This window comes from Corvus moneduloides, chromosome 3 (assembly GCF_009650955.1).
Source record: "Corvus moneduloides isolate bCorMon1 chromosome 3, bCorMon1.pri, whole genome shotgun sequence".
Classification (NCBI taxonomy): Eukaryota; Metazoa; Chordata; class Aves; order Passeriformes; family Corvidae; genus Corvus; species Corvus moneduloides.
This window is the reverse complement of record NC_045478.1, coordinates 87,479,448-87,500,729: the sequence shown is the minus strand read 5'-3', so window position 1 is coordinate 87,500,729 and position 21,282 is coordinate 87,479,448. Positions and strand designations below refer to the sequence as shown.

General features: G+C 39.3%; 1 protein-coding gene across 1 annotated transcript in view; it reads right to left on the bottom strand.

Annotated features, from left to right (window-relative positions):
- Positions 1 to 400: 400 nt before the first annotated feature.
- LOC116441081 (protein ELYS-like) overlaps positions 401 to 21,282 on the bottom strand; it is a 41,471-nt gene continuing 20,589 nt past the window's right edge. Inside the window, exons 13-36 of the mRNA XM_032102619.1 lie at positions 20,272 to 20,362; positions 20,096 to 20,185; positions 19,769 to 19,909; positions 18,892 to 18,996; positions 18,339 to 18,432; positions 17,916 to 18,039; positions 17,748 to 17,804; positions 16,591 to 16,737; positions 15,673 to 15,860; positions 15,342 to 15,486; positions 15,115 to 15,246; positions 14,444 to 14,591; positions 14,208 to 14,358; positions 13,543 to 13,650; positions 12,883 to 13,078; positions 11,813 to 12,007; positions 10,197 to 10,626; positions 9,565 to 9,667; positions 8,535 to 8,641; positions 7,197 to 7,357; positions 4,366 to 6,166; positions 3,463 to 3,596; positions 2,930 to 3,036; positions 401 to 2,423 (exon numbers count right to left, since the gene is read on the bottom strand). Coding sequence (XP_031958510.1) covers positions 2,234 to 2,423; positions 2,930 to 3,036; positions 3,463 to 3,596; positions 4,366 to 6,166; positions 7,197 to 7,357; positions 8,535 to 8,641; positions 9,565 to 9,667; positions 10,197 to 10,626; positions 11,813 to 12,007; positions 12,883 to 13,078; positions 13,543 to 13,650; positions 14,208 to 14,358; positions 14,444 to 14,591; positions 15,115 to 15,246; positions 15,342 to 15,486; positions 15,673 to 15,860; positions 16,591 to 16,737; positions 17,748 to 17,804; positions 17,916 to 18,039; positions 18,339 to 18,432; positions 18,892 to 18,996; positions 19,769 to 19,909; positions 20,096 to 20,185; positions 20,272 to 20,362 — 5,145 coding nt within the window. The 3' untranslated portion in view covers positions 401 to 2,233. The remainder of the gene's footprint in view (positions 2,424 to 2,929; positions 3,037 to 3,462; positions 3,597 to 4,365; positions 6,167 to 7,196; positions 7,358 to 8,534; positions 8,642 to 9,564; positions 9,668 to 10,196; positions 10,627 to 11,812; positions 12,008 to 12,882; positions 13,079 to 13,542; positions 13,651 to 14,207; positions 14,359 to 14,443; positions 14,592 to 15,114; positions 15,247 to 15,341; positions 15,487 to 15,672; positions 15,861 to 16,590; positions 16,738 to 17,747; positions 17,805 to 17,915; positions 18,040 to 18,338; positions 18,433 to 18,891; positions 18,997 to 19,768; positions 19,910 to 20,095; positions 20,186 to 20,271; positions 20,363 to 21,282) is intronic.

Here is a 21,282-nt window from a genome sequence, read left to right as displayed (position 1 = left end):
CAGCTTCTTGCTTTTCTCAGGCTCTAAACAGAAAGTCACAGTGTCTGGTTTTGCTTCCATTTCCTTCTATGTCCTTTAAATTTCTCAGCTCCCACTCCTGGTTACACATTATGCTCACATTCCTTTTTAAACTGCTCCTCGGGGAAACTGGTCAGACTGGAGAACTATGCACTGAATCCAAGTTACAAAAAAGGGGAAGAAAAGAGTAAAACATTTTAACATGTAATCAAAACTCCTTTTAAGTAAAAAAATTACTAGAAAATTGCAAACCTTTAGGAAGTTATTGAATCTATATGACAATGCCAATTGTCTTTTATTGCTATTGCTTGCTTTCTTCTTAAGCACAGCCAAATGAGGATATTTTAGCTGAGGTGTAAATAAAATAGACACTAAAAATTAATAAAATCAGCTAATGCTGTATTTTCATTTGTTCCAATTAATTTTCATACCAAAAAATATACACATATAAGTATAAATGACAGAAATGCATTAAAACCCTATTAAGCAATCCTTACTAGCATTTCATCAGTCAGTTCCATTTGACAATAATCAAAGTATTTTACAAATATTCTTGCACACTACAAAAAACAATCAGATGTGCCATCTGTATGCTATTTCAGTTTTGAAAATCTGACCTTTTACCCCATTTTCTGAGCTATGCACTGCACTTCTGTGCAATGTGAATATAAAATAATATTGCTAGAACTTCCCTCCCCTTTCCTCTTTGACCGTATTTATAGTCATTCAAGTACAAAATATACAGAGAAAATGATTACTAACTTGACTCAAAGGTCTCAGTCAAACTGCCACTTCCACATTTTAAACATCTGACTTTTTTTAGGCTTTCTTTCAGTAATGAATACTTCCCCAAGGAGAAAAATATCCAAGTGCATGCAATTGCTTCTCTAGAATGATCTGTTCTGAGATAGAAAAATCACAGTCCCAGAACAATCTTCTTTCACAAGCTTAGTCTGTTATGAATACATTCATTCACTATGTACAAGCTGTTAGTTAATAAATAAATTATGTCTTAAAATAACTGTAGTAGTTTTTACTAATGGAAAAGTTTAATATCAGGTTCCACCGTTCTGTAGTCTTCAAAGTTGCATCCATATATAAATTAACATACAGAAAAATAATCCGTTGTCTAAAAGACTGCACATCAAAATAGTACTTCCATGTCTGCTTTTAAAAGAATAGGTTTGTGACTTTATTTATACAAATTGAAACTTTATAGGGACATATACTCCTTAACCCAAGACTGTTAATGAAATAATTATTCAAAAATACGGTTTGTAACTAAGATTTCTGTACATTTTTGTACCTTTTTCAGGCTATTACATTAGCTTCACCATCAGGTTTTCAGTGCTGTGATATGCAGGCTTCAAATACTGCAAAGCCTGTTTACAGACAATAAGTATTGAAATTATAGTAGCAGTCACATTAAGAAAATAATTTTGGCTCAAATTCCGAAGTATCTGGGTAGTATCCTTTTAAATCTGATATGCTATTGTAAGCATCACACCATCTGTACAGTTAACTTTTTGCTGACAACAAATTTTAAGAAAAAATGACACATCTGAGGTGTGATCTGGTTTTATGAACTGAAGAGCAGCTTTCCCAAAGTTTAAGAAAATACAAAAAAAAATATTGCACAGCTTAAAACACAATTGTTTACATTCTGACTTCAATACAGTACAACTTAACTGTGAATGTAAGGAATTACCAGTTTGTATTTTAAGTCCAATTATTTGTCCCAGAAGGTAAAACATAATTTTAAAATTAAAACTAGTATATTTAAAATGTTTACTTGTTACAGGAATTCTAAACAAACTTTTAAAAAGCATTTGGAATCACTTTTGAGAGTCTGTAACTCCCGCAAAACAACAAAGTTCTGAGCAATACAGGTCATTCAACCCAATATTCCCTCAAAAAGCTATCAGACAGTAAGCACATTGGGAAGTATACATTTTTATTTAACATTCCTAAAATAACCTGTATTTACATATTATATAAATGTATGAAGTCTTAATATAAAATAGAAAACTGCATTGACTGAGGAAATCACACTCCATATGGAGTTACTTACTGAAGACCATTTTTTTTATGAAATTTTACAATAATTTATATAAATTATCTCTTCCAAATTAGATGATTTTTCTTCTTTTTACTAATTCACACAATTTTGATGACTTTACAAACAGTGGTGTACATTATAAACTTAAAAAAACAGTTACAGCATCTTCCGGCGCACAACTGGCTTTGGAAAATTAGACAGTCTCTTTTTGTTCTTTCTTAGGGTCTTCCCTGCTGCATCTGTAGTTTCCTTCTGTTTTGTTTTTGTTCCATCCACTGGACTTCCAAAAGGAGAGATGAATTTTATTTCCACTGGTGGAGGTGACCAAGAACTTTCTTTTGTGGTTCTGAAAAGAAGGATAGGCATCAAATCAATTACTCATTACAAGCAGTATTTAATCGAGGAAAAAACTGGCATTACAAAATCAGTTCCCAAGAAAAACACATGGGCTTCTTTGTAGATAGAATTAAGGCAGAAAAGGCACATAAATAAGATTTGTTTTGTTTTTATTCCCTTTACTCACCGTCTGGCCACTTCCCGGCCTTGTATGAGAAACTAAACTGGAAGAGTGGGGTTTCACAAGGTGTAGTAAGATAATGTTAAGAGCATTGCAATGTCACCACTTGCAGTAAGTATCCACCTGCCCTTTTCTATCCCCTCCCTCTTCTGTTTCCATTAGAAAACCAAACCCTTAAATGGGGAAAAGGTGCCTATTAGACTAGCAAGCTGGACAGTCTGATAGAATGAGAGAAGACCTGCACAGCCAAGTGAGGAAGAAGTAGTTAGGTGCTCAACAGGTGAATCACCATCACATTAAGAAATGCAAATAACTGTTCAAAACTTATTTCATACTTGCTTGCTTTCTTCATTTTTGATTTTGGAGTTCTACCTCTCTTCAATTTTTGCTTTCCCCCAGACTCTATGGATTTGGTATCCTCTTCCTCTTTAGCGGGAACCTCCTACGTTAAGGCAACAAAAATGTTACCCATGAACAAGTTCTTACAATTCTACAGAATAATAATGTTTTTTCATTAAGAAATCATGCCAAAGTTACATCCCAAAGCATGTGCAAAAACAAACCTTCCACATCAAATTATTTTACCATTCCAAAAGTTCAAACTCTGAAATTAACAGATGACATACCAAGTAAGTTTAAAGAAAGCCACTGTGCCTTTTGTTAAAGGCAAAACAGTATTTATCAATTCTTGAATTACATAGATTCAAAACTGACTTTTGTAGCTAGTTTTCATGAAGAAAAACAAATTTTAGCTGATTCATTTGAAGCTCTTTTTAGATATGTTTCCAACGAAAAAGGCAAAGCATGATCTCAAAAAATGGTACAGAATTAAAATCAAGAACATGGGACAACTGGAGTTTTTACTTACTGCTTCTTTCACAATCCGGGGAATGCTAGCTACAGTTTTTCTCCTTGACCTCAAAAGAGGGGGTGAAAAGACAAATTGAGAAGACAAATCCGGGTCTAAATCGTTAAATTGCACAGGATGGTCGGTTTTTCCACCTGTAATGACAATGCAGTGTTAGCATGCACACAGGTTATACATGAGGGACAGTAATACTAAATTACAGCTGACAAATAAGAGCACAATAGCTTCCTGAAATAAAGGTCCAATCAGCTTTATAAACACCTCATGCAAAGGCATTTTCCCCCTAGTAACTGCCTCTTCTTTTCTTTTACCATAAATAGTGAAACAAAACTAAGCCAGTGTAGTGATTTTACCTGCACTTACCGAATCAAAGATACTATACTCCAGAGGCATCAACAGTCCTTAAACATCTCAAAAAAATTTATCATGTATTCTGATTAAAAGACTACTGTGTACACTGATTTCACTGACGAAATATACACCCATGAAAAATAATCACATAATTAAACAGATGTATAGTTTGTTGCAAGATGCAGCTCATCTGAACTTGAAAACTGAACAGAATTTGGAAGCACACATCCTTTATTTCTCCTTTGCGGAGGGAAGGGATGGCATATTCACAAATAATCTCTGGTTTTCAAAATCTGATAGAAATTAGGTTCCTCACAAAAATATAGCTAAGTTTCATTTCACTGCTTAGACTGGCTTCATAATCTGCTTCTGCCAGAACTAAGCAGGCAGTCACACAGAGTTCAGCCAAAAGATGAATTGCCTCTTGGCAAATTTTTTTTTTTTGCATGCTTCCATTCTTTACAATACTTGTAGCCATCCTCGCAGTTTGTTTTCTGTGGTTTAAAAAAGAGGAAATATGCCCTATTTTGCATATAAACATAATGCACCTACCTTCAAATTTCTTAGTCAGCTTTGTGAGAGGAGGAGAGAAAAGGAAAGCCTCATTTTCCTCAGCAGACAGTTTCTGATGGATGGCAGTTCTGCGGGATCTGGTTCTTGTAACACGATCTGTCAGAGCTCTTGATGTCTGATCATGTCCTGAGGGGTTTATGTCTTCGAGCAGCAAAGGACTGCCACCAGGTCCCTGGGAGGTCTCCTCGGACATTGATCGCCTCTTCCTGCCCCGACGTCCTGTCCTTACCGTAGTCCTAGGTGTGGTTGGCTCCTTGCTTGGCTCTGCAGGTGCTTGCTCGTGAGTATCCACTTTTTCTGGATTCTCATGTGGCACTCTTCTAGTTCTTCTCTTAGGAGTATCAAGGACTTCTACTTTCTCACCTGAATGTGTGTCTTCCTGAGCAGAGGTAGACTCTGGGTCTGCCAAGAGGTTTTGTGCTGCCTTCCTAGCACTTCTTCTAGGTGTGACAGGAAGTTTAAATTCTGTTTGAGGAAGCAACGATTTAGACAGATCAAGATCAGAATTTTCTGAAACTTCTGATGAACTAATCTTTCTTCTTCTGCCTCTTTTACTTGGCACAGGTGAAAGGAGTTGGTCACTAGGCTGCACCTGTTGATCCTTAACAGTATCTTCAGTAAACTGTAAATTAAAGCTTTTCAATTTTCTTGCACTTCTACTGGGACTGACTGCTGTTTTTACCTTATGATCAGTATCACTCTTGCTAGTTTCTGGATTTCCAGCTGAACTTTTTCCTCCTTTAGTCCTTTTGGAAGCGAAAGAAGTAATAATGCTACCTTCAGCAAGAGGCGTTTCCTCAGTAGTAGCCTCTTCTTGGAGTTCAGGCGCAGCTTCCTTTGCTCTCCTTAGTCCTCTTCTGGGAGTAACAGGCCGCATACTGTCAGACACATTTTGTCCATCAGAATGGCTGCTTTCTGTTTTTTCTGCATTTGACACTTTAGGTTTCCTACCTCTCCTAGGAGTGACAGGCGCCACAGGTGTTTGCTCCTCTTGAGCATTTTCCTCTGATTGGAGACTGGGAGTCTCAGGCGCTTCTTTTGTTCGCCTGGTACTCCTCCGAGGAGACAGTCCAAGCAGAGCTGGGCTGTCTGTCTTCAGCAGCTGCTGAGTGCCTGCTGACAGAACACCTGGACTTCTACTCAGCTGTCCCCTTGTGCGTGTTCTTGGAGCAATGCCATAATGATGTCTGCTGGTTTCCTCTCCCACTGCTTCCAGCACAGGCGTTAAGGGAGCTTTTGCCTTCTGGAATCTAGTTACCTTTTTACCTATGGTTTCATGAATAGATTGTTCTACAACTTCAGATGTAAATTCTTTACTTCTTGTGTCTTTAATTACATCCAGTAAGTTCTCAGCAATGGCAACCTTAATAGGTTCAGGCACATATGGGAGTGACTCTGCAATATTTTGAGATTCCTGATCACCAGTTACAGTGGACACTGAGTTTGTAACATGTTCCTGGCTTTCATTATTTCCTAAATTGGTCACAGGGTTGACCTGTTCTTCTGTTGTTGTCTCATCTGGTTTAGAAGCATCTACTGATGTAGGGTCTCCCATCTCTGCTTCCCCTTCTTCTCCTTCCAAAACTAAGGTAAAATTACTCTGAGATAGAAAAAGGTCTCCATCTCCCTCAGCTGCATCACATTCACTATCTTTATTATCAGGAAAATCACATGCAAACTGTTGCTCGATATTTTCATAGCTATAATGAAGATCGCTTGATGGATCTAGTTCACTATATGGAGATGTTTCAGGTGCTGGTTCTGAGGTATCTTCGATAACCTAAAGTTAAAAAAAAGTCTGTTAATACTTCACTCATTACCAAACAGACTAATTTCACACCGAGCTAGATGAAACTGAGGACATTTCCCTTAAGATCACCCCAAATTGTGAAACAATGTGATTTTGTACGACAGATGAGAGTTTTTGTATTTGAGGCACTGAGATCAGAGCAGTCCGTGTGTGCAGTTCACAGGCTCTGGTTCTGGTATTTCTGTTCAGAACTGACCATTTCCCACTGCCCATGACCAGGCAGCAGTGTTCCAACACAAGGTGTGTATGTAACCAGCAGTGACCATCACAATGCAGTGCCCTCTGCACTGCTCCACAGCCAGAGTGACCCACTCTGCCTCGGACAGGGTAAAATACAATTGGCTCCCCAATGCTTAAAGCCTCAGTCATGACAGTTGTGACTGCAGCACTTAGACTGGCCAGGGATCGCATCCAACAACTCAACACTGCACTTTAAGGAGTCACTTGGATTGCATGAGATAACACATTTTCTAAATACCTCCATCTCTTGAAGAAGTATCTTGACACCAAAATGAGCTCATTACTGGAAATTCTGTTTGTGTTAAGAAGGAACAAACAGTAAAGGACCTAAGCACCTAAATAATTCGGAGTTTGGTTCCCACATCTTTTTGTCATTTGGTAAATGATTTCCAGTACAAAGAAGCTGCACTCCTGTAACTTTCTTATTAACATTAAAACTATTTTTTTAAGTCAAATAAAAAAGTTTGAATTCAAGTAAATCAAATTAATGCCTAGCTATTTAAAAAAATAGTTTAGGCATTTATTTTGGTTTTGTTTGCTGTCAAATGCCTAAGTTTAGACAGATCCCATTCATGTTATAGGAACAGAAAATGCAGGAGAGAAAAACATATCTGCCCTTACAACATCAAGGTTTTAACTTGTGTTAAGCAGCTCAAGAAATGGACACATTTTTTATTGTCTCCTAATTGTCAGAACAGGTCTGTCCTCAATTTGCAAACTGTTTTCTATTTTGTAGGAAATGGGAAAATAGTTTACTTACATTAATTTCCTCAGTTTTAGGAGGATTGTTAGAAACATGGTCTTCTTCAACTTCAGCTGCCTTAGGGTTACATTCTTCAGGTAAATCCACACACTTGCCCTCAAGGCGATTTTCAGACGGAGTACTGACCCTGTCCTCACTGTCAAGGATACTTATCACAGCTAGAAGAGATTTATGTAATTTTACATTAACTGTTACATAAATGACACAAGTTTAAGCAAAAAGAAGTAAAAGAGGTAACAAGAGCCAACAATATGGTTCTCCATCCTGCCACATATATTGGGCTTTCTCCAAAAGCTAAAACTATTGAGCTGGTTTTGGCTGGGATAGTTAATTTTCTTCATAGGAACTGGTACTGCTGTATTCTGGATTTGTGCTGAAGGCAGTGTTGGTAACAGGGAAGTTTTAGTTACTGCTAAGCAGAGCCTACACAGAGCCAAGGCCTTTTCTGCTTCTCACACCATGCCAGCAGTGAGTGGGCTGGGGCTGCACAGGAAGATGGGAAGGGACACAGCCAGGACAGCTGACCCCAACTGACATCCCATAAAATATGGCATCATGTTCAGGACAAAAGGCAGGGCAAAGAAGGAAGAAGCAGGAGACATTCGGGTTATGGTGTTTGTCTTCCCATGACTCATCTTCCTGCTCTCCTGGAGATGGCTGAACACCTGCCTGACAATGGAAAGTGGTGAATGAATTCCTTGTTTTGCCTGACTTGCATGCAAGACTTTTGCTTTCCCTATTAAGCTGTCTTTATCTCAACCGTGAGTTTTCTCACCTTTAGCTCTCCCATTCCCTCCCCCATTCACCCATGGGAAATGAGTGAGCGGCCGTGTGGGGCTTAGTTGTCGACTGGGTTTAAACTGCAACAACTACAGATCTGCTAAAGAATGCAGCCCCACAGCAAGAAAGAAGGAGGAGAAAATCAGCTGCCAAGTCCATAGATGGAAAATAAAAGAGGAAAATGTGGCTGGAAAGACATGGTAGATAATTTCTTCAGTCTGAATACTGAGGATGTATCACCTTTTAAAATAGTAAATCAAACAGCAGATCCCATGGCACACAAATTGGTAGTGGTGTACAACATTGAAATAAATACTGGTCTTTCCTTGTAATACTTTGAGTTCTACCAGCATCTAAATATTTTGATCAAGAAGATTCACTATGCACTTTTTACAAGGACTTTCTTGAAGGAGTGTATTTTCTCTATAGTTTAATGAAAGTTAGCAGTAACATGCTACTACTATTTCAATCTGAGACACCTATAGCAGTATGGAAAACTACACACTTCACTTGAGGAGCTCTGCTACTTTAACACACAGAGTATTTCCAACATACGTTCACTGTCTGCCTCTGGGGATTCAGAGAGCTGTGGATTTGTTGCAACCAGTATGGCTTTTTCTTCTGATGAAGAGGTCATTTCAGACTCCTGGTAGGCTGTTTCACTTCATGAACAGAAAGAGAGAAATTCATCATAAAGCTTGAAAACAAACTTTTAAGAGCTTTACAAGTTACTTGCTCACTGTAAAGTCTTCAAGTTTCAAACCAGAAAAAATACAAGAAAAATTAGAAATTCTTCTTTCAACATAATCAATTTGTGACTCAATTTGTAATTCACTTTCTAACTCACTTTATGCAACGAACCACGTACTTGGCATTCTTTCCAGCTATCTAACACTAGTTAATAACATAACAGATGTGTGTTACAGAATAATGTATTATTTGTCTTCTGTAGAAAGCGGGCAACTACAATAACAGAGGTTCAGAACCAACCGAACAAAAGTCTGTACAGGTGAAAGTTACCACTTGAAATTAAGGGTTCTCTCATTGCTGACATCCTGTCTTTATGAATAAGCAGTTGCAGCTTTTAAAGTACCTGGTGAGAAATGGCTTCCCTTTCCATAAACAAATAGATGCTAATTGAGCACATACAGAAAACAGAAATTAAGTGTAAAAAATACTGTCAGAAAGCATTCAAACTCCAAAAGAAACCCACGGAAGTTACAGGATCTCAGGATTAATTTTTAACTACACAATTTTCATAAAAAAACAGGGCTTATGTTCACAGTATCTGCTTAGTAACTCTCAAACTGTAACAAGGTCTGTATAGACTCTTGAATGGAGTCTTTATCATCATACTTTGGGATCTGCAATGATTTGAGAAAAAAGGCTCAAATTGACAGCTAGTCAGTGTGCATTACATTCATGCCAGATTACTTTTGCTCAGAGACAGAATGGAATAGACAGGCCCTTATATATAAGAACACAGGAAGGAACTAATCCCAGGTCAAAATCAGTTTTCAAACACAGAAAAGCCAGCAGCTGAATGTTGTGTGAACCCAAAGATGTATCTACTTCATAAGCTCACCCTTCTTTTCCAGCCCTTGAAGTAGCAGCCTCAGCAGCTTTAAACACCGATTTATCACCCTCAGGAAGGGTATGACATGTAGCATTTGATTCTTCCACAAATCCTACAAAAACGAAGAGATGGATGACTTCCCCATTCCACTCAACATCACTTCTTTTAAACTGCTCATATGAGTTCAAAGTGATCCTTTATGCATTTCATCTAGGACAGGCATTTAGCAAAATAATGCTACCAAGACTTCAAAGGCACAGAAGGTCCGAGTTCTTCTTTGCAGTAGAACAAGAAGCCTGATGCACAATTTCAGTCAAACAACGTAAAAAAACCTGCAAACTACAGAAGTACCTCTAAAACATAACCAGAAGCCCAAGCTTTAAACATGTATCCCTCTTAACATTCCCACAAATCACTGCTGCCTTTCAACTGCCACTGCACACAAAAGAAATGCCAGCCAAGGAAGTATACATTCATAGGTCTGGGATACTTAAAAAAGGACTTAAAACATAAGAGGTAATTTTAAAAGCATAGGGCACTTGTGAAAACTCATCATTAAACTGCTGCACTCATCAATAATTTAATCTTTTGAAGACATTTGAAAAATTCAGAAACTTAGGTTATCACAGGATGAAACACACCTGCTTCTTTTCTTCGTTCTGAAGGATCTAGTTGTTTCATCTGGAAAGGTTTATCTTCGACCATTTCAGTTTCTTCCTCCTTCTCCCATTCTTGAACATCACCAGTTTGTTCAGTGGAAGAATTAGCTGGTTTAGCAGCTATAAAGATGACATCATCTTCAAAATCACCAGGTGATTTTGCATCATGATACTCCAAAGTAGTCTGGTCTGATCTGACAGAGAAGTTACTATTTTCTTTGCTGACATCCATCTTCTCCAAATCACCTCCAGGTAAGCTTTCCAAAGACTCCTGCAATTCAGCACGATCACCCCCAGGATTGCTCAGAGTAAACAGAGTTGGTTTCTCTCTACTTTCAGACCAAGAATCCTCCATCAAGCCATGATGATGCTCAGATGAAGCTCCAAATAGTGCTTTATCATCTTCTGTCACCTAAAACACAAGTTCAGATCAGCAACAGGAGTCTGCTTTTTGCCAAAGCAAAACAAAAAACCCCAATAAATACTGATATTTCTAAGTTACACATGTCCCCTTAGAGAGGCAATAAAAAATTCTCATTCTAGCACTATCTTAGATTTAAGGCTAAGTGTAAAAATTAATCACACTTTAGATTGCTTATTGAGTTTCCACGACACTGAAGAATTAAGATGAAGTCAGTCTTGCTCATAATGTCATCTCAAGCCTCTTCAATGGGCTTACCAGTGTGTTTTCAGGAAGACAAAGCTTTGCCTAATAAAATCTTAACTCCAGATTTCTCTATTTTATGCTTGCCCTTTCAACACACATGCACTACTAAAATATGCTGGTGTTCAACTATGGCTGTGACATGGAACAAGTAAATTCATCTGGCCATAGTGCCACTATTAGTAAGAATTTCATACAGGAGAGAGCACCTCTTGTTACAATTGAGTAGCTCCTTGTAACATACATGAGCTACTCACACATGGGATAGCAGCACATGCCCCTGTTGTGCCCCTGATTTGGGTACATTATGCTGGCAACTGCCTGATGGGCTGAACCACAGAATCCAGCTACACAACTGCAGGAGCAGAAGGGATCACAGCTGGTCAGATGGACCCACTGCATTTGGAAACTACATGGATGCTACCCGGGGTGCAAGGCAAGAAGCAAACCCGAGAACTTTAGGGCTCAGAGAACAGAAAACACTACAGTTCTCTTCATCAGGAGTCTCTTTTTACAATCATTTAAGTAAACCCAACATTGCAAAAAGACAGGTTGAAAGTCAATGCAGCTTTATGACTTGTTGCTTTCCCAGATACTCAATTTGCAAAATGTAACAAACCCAAACAAGAGGCTCGATCTATATTCCTTACCTTCCTGCAACACTACCATTTGAAAAGGTAGAGCTGAAAGCTGAACCACCAGAGGTCCTAAGAACATCTGAATAAAAGCCACCAAGGTCCCTGATGTTTGTTAAGAATATGTTCCTGCAGGAACATGATGCTACAGAAGGTCTAGCATAACACAATCTTTTTTTGACCAAATTCTGCCATTCTGATTCACAATCCAGATTCTCAGTGTAAGGAGTTTTGGCAAACTTTAAAGTCAAAATATCACAGCGTTATCTGCAAAACTCGCTAACTGCAGCCCAGCTTACCCCAACAGTCCACTTTGCATTCGAGCTCTCTTCCCTGAAAGATATTCTAGGTTCTTTTGCTCGTAGAGGAGGAGTAACTGATCGTCCTGGGGATGCAGAGGGAGTTGCTAGGGGTGTAGTGCGAAGGCTGGACCTGAGAATAGACTGAGGAGTAAACCCAGGAAAACCAGAAGATGTGGCCAAAACTTTAGCTCTCTAGGAAAAGAAATAAAAACATTTAATTTAAAACCAGTTAAATCTTCAAAACGGGAAGACTGTGCTTACATTACAAAACTTAAATTAGCTTAAATTATGAACTGGGTTTATAGCAGCAGAAAGTTTTGCCTCTGCACTGTTTTTTCCAAAAATACCAACATTTTAAAGACAAAAAAGCATCCTTTTTATATTCCTCTTGGTTTGTCTTTGTAATGGCCAACCAAATAGAAGTTATTTTTCAAAATTACTTCTTCAAGAAACAACGATATGACATCTTGTTTTCTGCAAGGTTATCTCTTATCCCAGTAATTTTTGCAATTTTTACGCTGCTCTTATAAAAGCCACACGACTTCAACTTTCCTCTGTACTGCAGCGTTTTCAGTTGCTGCATTTGACAGCAATTCTGCAAAGCAACAGTCACAGCTTTTTTTTTACTAGTTTATCAGGTGCACACAAGAGGAAGTAACGCTGCTTTAAAAATACCTACGTATCTTCATGTAGAAGCATTCAGGTGTTCTTAACTCAGATTACTTTACAGTACTGAAAGGGTTTCAAAAGAGGATGAAGCTAGTTCATTGGTATGGACGGTATTTCATAAGAAAAAGGTGGAAAATGGAATTGCTCCATACAATAAATTTATTTCACAAAGCTATGGGACAACCTGTCCACTGTGATCAACTGAGAACTAAAGTTTCCTGCTTAAAAACCGTTCCCAGCTTACTGCTTTGAAAAGGACTGTGTATACAATAACCACATGCATACTGAAAATTTCAATGCAGAAGTGCTTCTGCTAAATACTTTTTTAATTTCACCTAAAACAAACCTAAGAAGTTTTTTGGTTTGGTTGGTTGCTACTCACTTCTTAAAATACAAACCTTGACCACAAGAGGAGTTTCCAGTAAATTCAGCTCTGATGCTCTTGGAAGATTCTTTTGGGAGCTGGAGCGATGTGTATTTGATCTCAGGGGGCTGGATGCCATGGAAGAAGTAGAAGCTCTGCATGGGGACTGCTGGCTCTCATCCTGTGCCACAGAGCGGGAAGGAACAGGACGAACCACCAAATCCAGTAACCTGTTAAAACACACAATTTAAACTAGGAGCACAAATAAATGAAAAATACCATGCTGTGATCATCTCAGATGATGCAGAACAAAAACAATGGATGAACAAGAAATACAACCTCACCGCTGGGGGTGATCTATCAGTCCCACAAACAAGCGACAGGCACATTGGAGCATTTTTTCATTATATCTTTACATTTCGTATCTAATTTCCTAAATCCCTGCCTCTGACATAAGAATACCCCAATTTTAAGTTGCACAAGTGACCTAATTCTCAGCAGTGGAGAAAACTAATCTACATTTCAATGCAGGGACCATTTCAAATTCTCCACTTAATTTTGACCCTAAGTTGACTTTTGAGATACAAAACTAAAAGCAACAGAATCCTTGGTAAACCAAAGAAGTATACACTCATGCACATGTATTTACATGATAACACCTTTCTGAAATATAAAGTCTGTAGCTCTACTATACCTTGAACACTTTTGAGAAAGTTTCGTAATAGGTGTCCCAAGAAATGCATCGGGCAACTCTGCAGCAGGGAGAGGATGGGTACTGACTGCTGGCTCTGTAGTTCTAGGACTAGAAGGAAAATGAAAACGTAACTGATTTTCATTCCTTCCAAGTCCAGCTATACCAGAATTCAACTTTATTTGTCCATATCCCATGTAAGACAATCACCTGACAATTACAAGCCTCTTTTCCACTCTTTGTAAAGATTCTGCTTATTTTTAAATAACCAAGCAGGAAGTGGTAAAAGACTACGTGATCACGCAAAAGTCTGTAAAAGTCAGTACACCAACAGCTTCATGGTAGTGACAAACAGCTCAAGTTTCAGCTGTCTTAAATACTGTAAACATATGTGCCATAATGTAAATACATGGATTTGTATAGAGAAGATTATCATAGCAGAAAAACTCTCCCAACACTGCATATGATTGATTCTTAAATGTTATATACTATATGAGCAAAAAAGCAAAACAAAGCTTTATTCACATGCATCTTCCCACCAAAATATTAACACAATTCAAATAGAATTCTCTTTCTCGCCCCCTCCCACTCACTCTCTCTCTCCACCTCCTCCTCCCTCCCCCTCCAAACATGTAGCTCAAGACTAACTTTTTAAAAAAGCTGCTTACCTATCATATTGTGAGATATTTGTTTTCTGCTCATTTCCTAACCATACTTCCCCAATTTTGGACAACACTTTACTGATGAAAGTTGCTCTTGTATGCACATTTCCTGCATTGCCCTGCCTTGTTACTGTTGATAAAGGCTTTGGCCTTGGCACTGTAAAGCAAGAGGGAAAAATATCAGCCTTGTGTAATCAAAGTGATGGCCGGCTGTACATCGTATTTCCCTTCTCTAAAATTACCTTCTCTTAAGACTGATGAAGGCAAACGGTACGGCTTGGCTCTCTCTACTGCCAGCTTCCTTTGAACTGTGGGAAGCACCTTGCCATATTGGTCTAATAGAGAATTTCTGGCAACTGCTCTCTCTCTCAGGTGAGGATCACGGTCATTCTGACAACGGAAATGTGTAAAGCACGACGTTAACAATTACAAGAAGTTCATTGCACAGAACTATCTCTGCTCGTTCTGACTAGGGCCTAAATTTGCTCTACAGCTACAGGAGAACACCTCTGCTGCACACAGCAAGTGCCACCCAGGAGCACACATCAAGTTCACCAATTTCAGTTTTGGCAAAGTGCAAGACTAGTTAAAAAAACCAAAATATAAGAATCCCGAACAACTCTGAAACTCGCAACTAAAACCCACAAGGCAAATTTTACCTGTGGAGCATCTAGACTGCTCTCAGGCAAAAGCAAGATACAGGATATGACATACAACATACTCTTCATTACACACAAACAAGTAAATCAACTCCCATAATCTAAACCATACATAACAGAGGGATCTGAGGAACTGAATGAAAAGACAAGATACATATTTATTCCTCAGATGCAAACAAACTCTTTTAACTGGAGTCAACCATGGTCTGTAACATATAATTTGTAATTTCACACAGCAGGATGTCTACCCTTACTGTCAGATTGGCCTTCATGGACTGATTCAGCTGGAGCGCTGGGATGTAGTTGGCACGCTGCAGATGGTGGACTAAAAGGAACTCACGATTCTGAACACCAGCATTGGTCTGTAAAAACTTCTCCAAACACTCCTGTGAGAAAGAACACGTTTCAAACATCTACTACAATTCTGCCTCTTCTCTTGCCAGAGACGATTAAGATTTTTTTGTTTCTTCTCCAAACTCACTTTTTCCGTGTCTGTGAAGGGCAGCTTCAGCAAATCCTCCATGAGCCCCATCTCCTGACAGATTTCATACATGTGCTTGAGCAGCTCTTCTACGGTTAACTTCGTGGTGTGCTGCTGCAACAGACCCCAAGCCTCCACCATGCACCTGGAGGTAAGTTTTTGGACATGGAAAGGAATAGGAACACTAGAGCCACCAAGATGCCCCACAGTGATGCTATTCATTCAAAGATCAAATGGATCAAATGGAAATGGAGGGGAGCCCCATTTGTAGCATCAGTTCTCCACATTTCCCAACATGCGGATGCCAAAACGGCAGGAGAGATTTCCTTACCTGTTGGACAATAACACGGTGAGGAACAGCCGCACTTCACCGCTGCTGGACATCGACGGCTTCATCATCTGGATGTACCTGAGGGCTCGCCTGTGCTCTCCCTGGCACATGAGGGATTGAATTATCCTCATGTGTTGCCATGACACAGTCTTGATTGTAGCTGGATGGAAGAGCAGGGCCAGGGAATTCTGGAGAAGTTGAGAGCAGCTTCATTACCACAGACTCACAAACCCGTGCAACAAACACGGGCAAAACTTTCTTCAGCAAGGCTGGAGGGGGGTTAAACAAACTTAGATGTCTAACTAACAAAATGCTTGATCCAGGGCACATCAATAAAAGTTCTTCAGTATTTGCAGGAAAGAAGGAATCAGCCAGAGAGAACAAAGTGAATGCTTTAAGAGGAACATTCAGATTTTTCTAAGTTAACAAAAGTCTGTGGACAAACATTGCTTTTTATAAATATATGAAATAATAAGTTACTCGACCAACAAATTGATTCTATTGACATGGTGACAAGTAAAGAACAACCTTCAGCATCAGAAGAACAGGTTGAAAAGTCACTTCTGCAGTCTTCTGTCTCAAATCTTGCTGCTACTTGCAGCACAGTTTCCACGGTTAAAAGTACCCAAAACACTCTTTTAGAAACAGTGCCCAACCAGTCTGCTGAAAACCTAACCATAGATGGCTTTGAAAATTTAAATATTAAAATTAATAAAATTGATTATGCCTTTGTTTTAATCAATTTCCTGTCAAAATAGTTAAAGCAAAATTTCAAATCATAACTTATTGCCCAAGATGTCAGAGCAGTGTTAAAAAAAGTTTCTAATGCTTCAACAGCTCCTAAGTACCAATCTTTAAAATACTTTTATTGATTAAAGCTCTGCACTGCAATGTCCAACTCAACTGTTTCATACTTACTTCATAATCATTGTGATCTAGAAGCCAAAACCCTTGAATAAGCTTAACGAGACCCCAAGGAATAGCAAAGGCAGTTGGAAAGGAGTCGATCGAAGTTTCTGTTTTATTTGGAAAGGAATGCATGATATCCAGCAGCAAGTAAATTGTCTGAAAGTATCTAATTAAGGTGAATAAATTGCTAAGGCCAAAATTTATCACATTTAGCAAAACATAGTAATATGAAAATGGTAGGAAGCAGAACACCCTAATGTATTGATCTCGCCATTTTAAGGTATTGCAGCCTGTTGTATCGATAGTCACGTCCTAACCACAAATCAACATTCTGAATAAACAGCCAGAGAAACACTTGTGGATTTCTGTAAGGAAATCAAAAAGGCAGATATTGCATATTTAAATACTGCTGTTATAAACTCAGGCTCCTGTTGGACATTTAAAACACTCGATGTCCAATGCCTAATTATTAAAAAACCCCCAAATTCTACAGCTGTTTTGTTTTTCTCATTCTTAATAAAAGAGAAATTTTAGTGCCCTTACAATGCAACTTAGCACTGTCTGATTGAAACTGTGTTTAAAACTGTATGTGGATCCCTCACTCAATGTCTCATCTTCCCTTTCTGACATCCTTTGTTAAGGACGTGTTCTAGTAAAGCAGCCCTGGAATACTACAACCATTTTTAACCCCCTTGCTCTCCAGGCTCCCCTCATGGTTTAGCCAACAAAGGCAAGCCTGCATGTTCCAGCAGCTCAAAAATTAGGTTTCTGCCCAATGACTGTTCTCTCCTCCCTCTTTATTATTCTGTGTGCCTGCACTTCTAACACACACAAAAAAGCAAATATTGTTAGCTGGGCTGCGAGACAAATGATTTTGGCAAAAATCAGCTACTGGAAAACCACTGTTACAAATCCTTTTGCTCTGAAGCAGCACATTTCAGGGCACCATTCTAACTCACAGTCCTTTGCTACATATAGGAGTGCTTTAAAAAATTATAAACTGTGTTGAATTTTGAGAAAAACTAAGGGAGGATTTTATCTTGAATATTTTAGGGAACATATTTTCTTTATCAGAAAAGACTTTGCGAAAAACACCTGGTGACAAACGTGGAAGAACATTCATGTGCACACACTGAAGAGGTAACAACAAAATCTGCAAAGGATACAATTGCATGTTTGTCACTTTCTTCAATGCTTTCTAGCAAATAGAGATCCAGCAGTGCCTGAAATGAAAGATGAAAAGGTTTTCTAATGCTCCTGTCTTTCAGAATCCCTGGCTTTAGGGGACTGCTGCTGCTGCTGCTGCTGGGGTTTTCAGTGAACAGAACACTCACGTGTAAACTGACAGGTGGGTATTTCCCAGTGCCGCCTTCATCTCTCTGCCACAACTTCTCAACTTGCTCTCCCAGCTGGGAAACCATTCCATCAATCATCAAACAGTCAGAATCCCACTTTCCTCTGCAACAAAAGAGAGCAAGGGTTTGGACAGAGGAAAACACTCATTCCAGCCTCTCGGTGTCACAGATTTCTGACACGGAGGAAAGATGCTCCTTAGGTCACAATGAATTAATGAGGCAGTCCAAAGCAGAAATCAAGAGAAGAGCTGCAGTGACTGTTTGGGTTCCAGGTTTGCTTTCCTGCTCTGTTATGTGGAATGCCAAGGAAGTGCAGACAAAGGGTTTTAACTGCCAAAGTAACCATGCTCACCCAGTCTAACTAACAGTGCAGGCTTTCTAGAGATTTCCTGTAAGTCTTACCTTGATAAGCGCTGGAGTTTCTGTCGGTGACCCGTATAGTAGCTCTGAATCAGAGGGTAATTGTAGAAAGGTCTGGACAAATGCATATGGTCATCTACAGGTGATAAAGTAAAAGCAAGTTAAAGAAGTAAGACCACGTTTTTCAACTACAACTTTGGACTAGACAGACAGAAACTACACAACCTCAAGAAACCTCCAACTCTCAAAGAATCCATGTTTCTGCCTTTGCTAAAAGAGAACTAAGATAAAAGGCTCAACTACTTCTTCTTGTCTCAAGATCAGTTTCAAGTTTGCAGCTGATGCAGCGTTCAGAGCACGCAAAGTAAGCTCAGGTCGCTCCTAAATAAACAACTCTTTTGTCGGTTTGGAATGGTTTTTGAATGTGTCGTGTGAGCATCTGTCAGACAATTAAGGCTGACAATGGAATTTATAAGGTGTCTAATTTCAGAGCATTTCCAAGGTGTATTTTCACCTCCAGCAATACACAAAAGGTTCCAAACATGCAGGTACTGCTTTTACTCTCAAGTGTTCTGGCAATACAGGTTCTGCTTACCTAAACCCTCAGGCAGGAGACTGGATCGACAGAACCAGATCACCACTTGTGCATACAAAGAAATGAGGCTGGTTACCACCTGCTTATTTGTCAAGTCTGTAAAACCTGAAAAAAAGGCAAAAGATTATTTGGATATTGCAATTCCTCTCCTTTTTACAAAACTCCCTTCAGCAGAACAAATAGAAAGCCTAAAAAAACACGGTGGAACTCTTTTTACTTGTATTTGTCCCCCCAGATCACTTCTGAATTTGAAAAAACGAAACACCATTCACCCACCCCCAAAAGAAACCAAGCACTACAAAGAAACAGACTCACTAAAAATTAAAATTTAAAAAAACCCAAACCTTATCAATTAGATTTACTCAGGAAAAAGACATTTGTTTCCCGTGTAGCAGAGATTGTTACTTCAGCAAAGAGAGTGTCTTCTTTTGCCCACAATATGCCAACAACAATTAATAAAATCAGAAGCCAAAATAAATCAAGGAACTTGCTTTTACACATTACTCATTTCGGCTTCCTTTATATTTTCCAGCAATTTGCACACAGCTATCGATCACGAGCTAAGAACTAGGAACACTTCTCAGCACTGCCACACTCAGTTGCTGTAAGTGCCACCCAGGTGCTTACTCAGCTCACTGCTGAAGCAATGCAGCCTCCCCTACCCAGCCTCATGACCTCCACAACAAGCTGCTGCCCTGAACTCAAAGCATCTTAAATCACAGTCCCAGCTTCTCAGACTTAAGCCCCTCCTCCCAGCTCAATCTGACACTCTCCCAGCCATCCAAAACAACAGCAGCTCCTGTCTCCACAGTTACAACCCAAGCATCCTTCCAAACCTTAACAAACGGACCCAAGGCTTCGCAGTGCTTTCACCAACCTTTCTCAGTAAGCTCTCGGGCTTCTGTTAGAAAACAGTTCAGGACTGTGCTGAGGTTGCTCAGAAGCAGCTGGCAGTGCTGAAGGGACTGTAGTGTCTGGGGGTCAATGAAGTTGCAGGAGCCGTCAAACAGCGGAACACCTTGTCAAGGATGAATATCAAATCATCAGTCAGCAGAGCAACTGCAGACTTCCAGAGGACACTTCAACAACCACACAACACTTAGAGAACACTTAAAGAAGCAGTACCATATACCGGCAGATTACTGAATAGGATCCACTACAAAGAATGACCTGAGCTTTCAAAAACGACCACACCAGTACTCACATATTTGGTCCAGTTCATCTTTTGTACAGATCACTTTGCTCCACGTCCACTCAAGAACAAACCGTAAATTTACAGCAGAACTTGGCTGCTCTGTAGAAAGAGAAAACAAAGAAGATGTGAAGCCACAATTTCTCACCAAAATAGAGAGAACATAAAAACACTGGAAGCAGCATTACCTTCAGAAGTCCAGTGTTTAATGCATCCCGTCAGAAGTTCTAAAGAACCTGTCTGCACAGCAGCTGACAACACCGCTTCTAACTGCTCCTCCTAAGCACAACAGACAAAAGCAAATCACAACCTCACCTACTTTTCATTCCCGAGCCATCGACACAAGTGTTTGTTTCTAACTGGATACTCATTCAGACATCACAAAGTCCACTGGTGCAAACGCAACTAATTCCCGATTCTTGATTCTTTCTGAATTCCAGCCACGGGCTGGACTGATTGCTGGTTTGAGGAACACAGGAAAGTTTTCCTCTGACATTTCAACCTCACACAGGCTAATGTTAATCTCTATTTCTGTGCCTTGGGGTTTCAGTCTCCATTTACTGAGTCCCAGTTAACTATTTGCAGTAACATCCTCTGCTCACACCCATGATGCACTTTGGGCACCCCCCTTTGCCATCAGGAACACGTGAAGGGGACAGAGCAAACACAACTGTGTTTGCATGGAAACAGTGAAGCTGAGGCCAAGCAGCTCCCAAGACCAGCAAGACATGAAGCAGCTTTGACAGCCAAAACATTAAGCTACAATTTGTTGAAGTACCATAAAGAAGGGAAACATTTCAGTTCCAATAGGCAGAAATTTCTGTTCAAATTCTGTATTCTAATGCCATGGCAATCCTCGAGAAGGATAATGCACAGGCATGCACACACACGGCAAATAAGCTTATTTCAGCTGGTGTTCAGACATTTCTTTCAGGTGAAATGATCCTGCATACGATTTTTCATTTTTTCTTCCCTCTATTTTTTTTTAAACAAATCAAAAAGTTTGTGTTCTAGGTAAAAACATTACATTTAAGAGCAATTTCTACATATTAAAAGACATACAGATATTTCCATTGTTTTCTGAAAATGCATTTCAGGCAAGGAAACATGCCAACTACCTCTTAGGGTACCAAACAAAATTCCAAGCTTCTTGACCCTAATTCTGAAATTTTTCTTTCTAGTATTCAAAAGCAATCCCT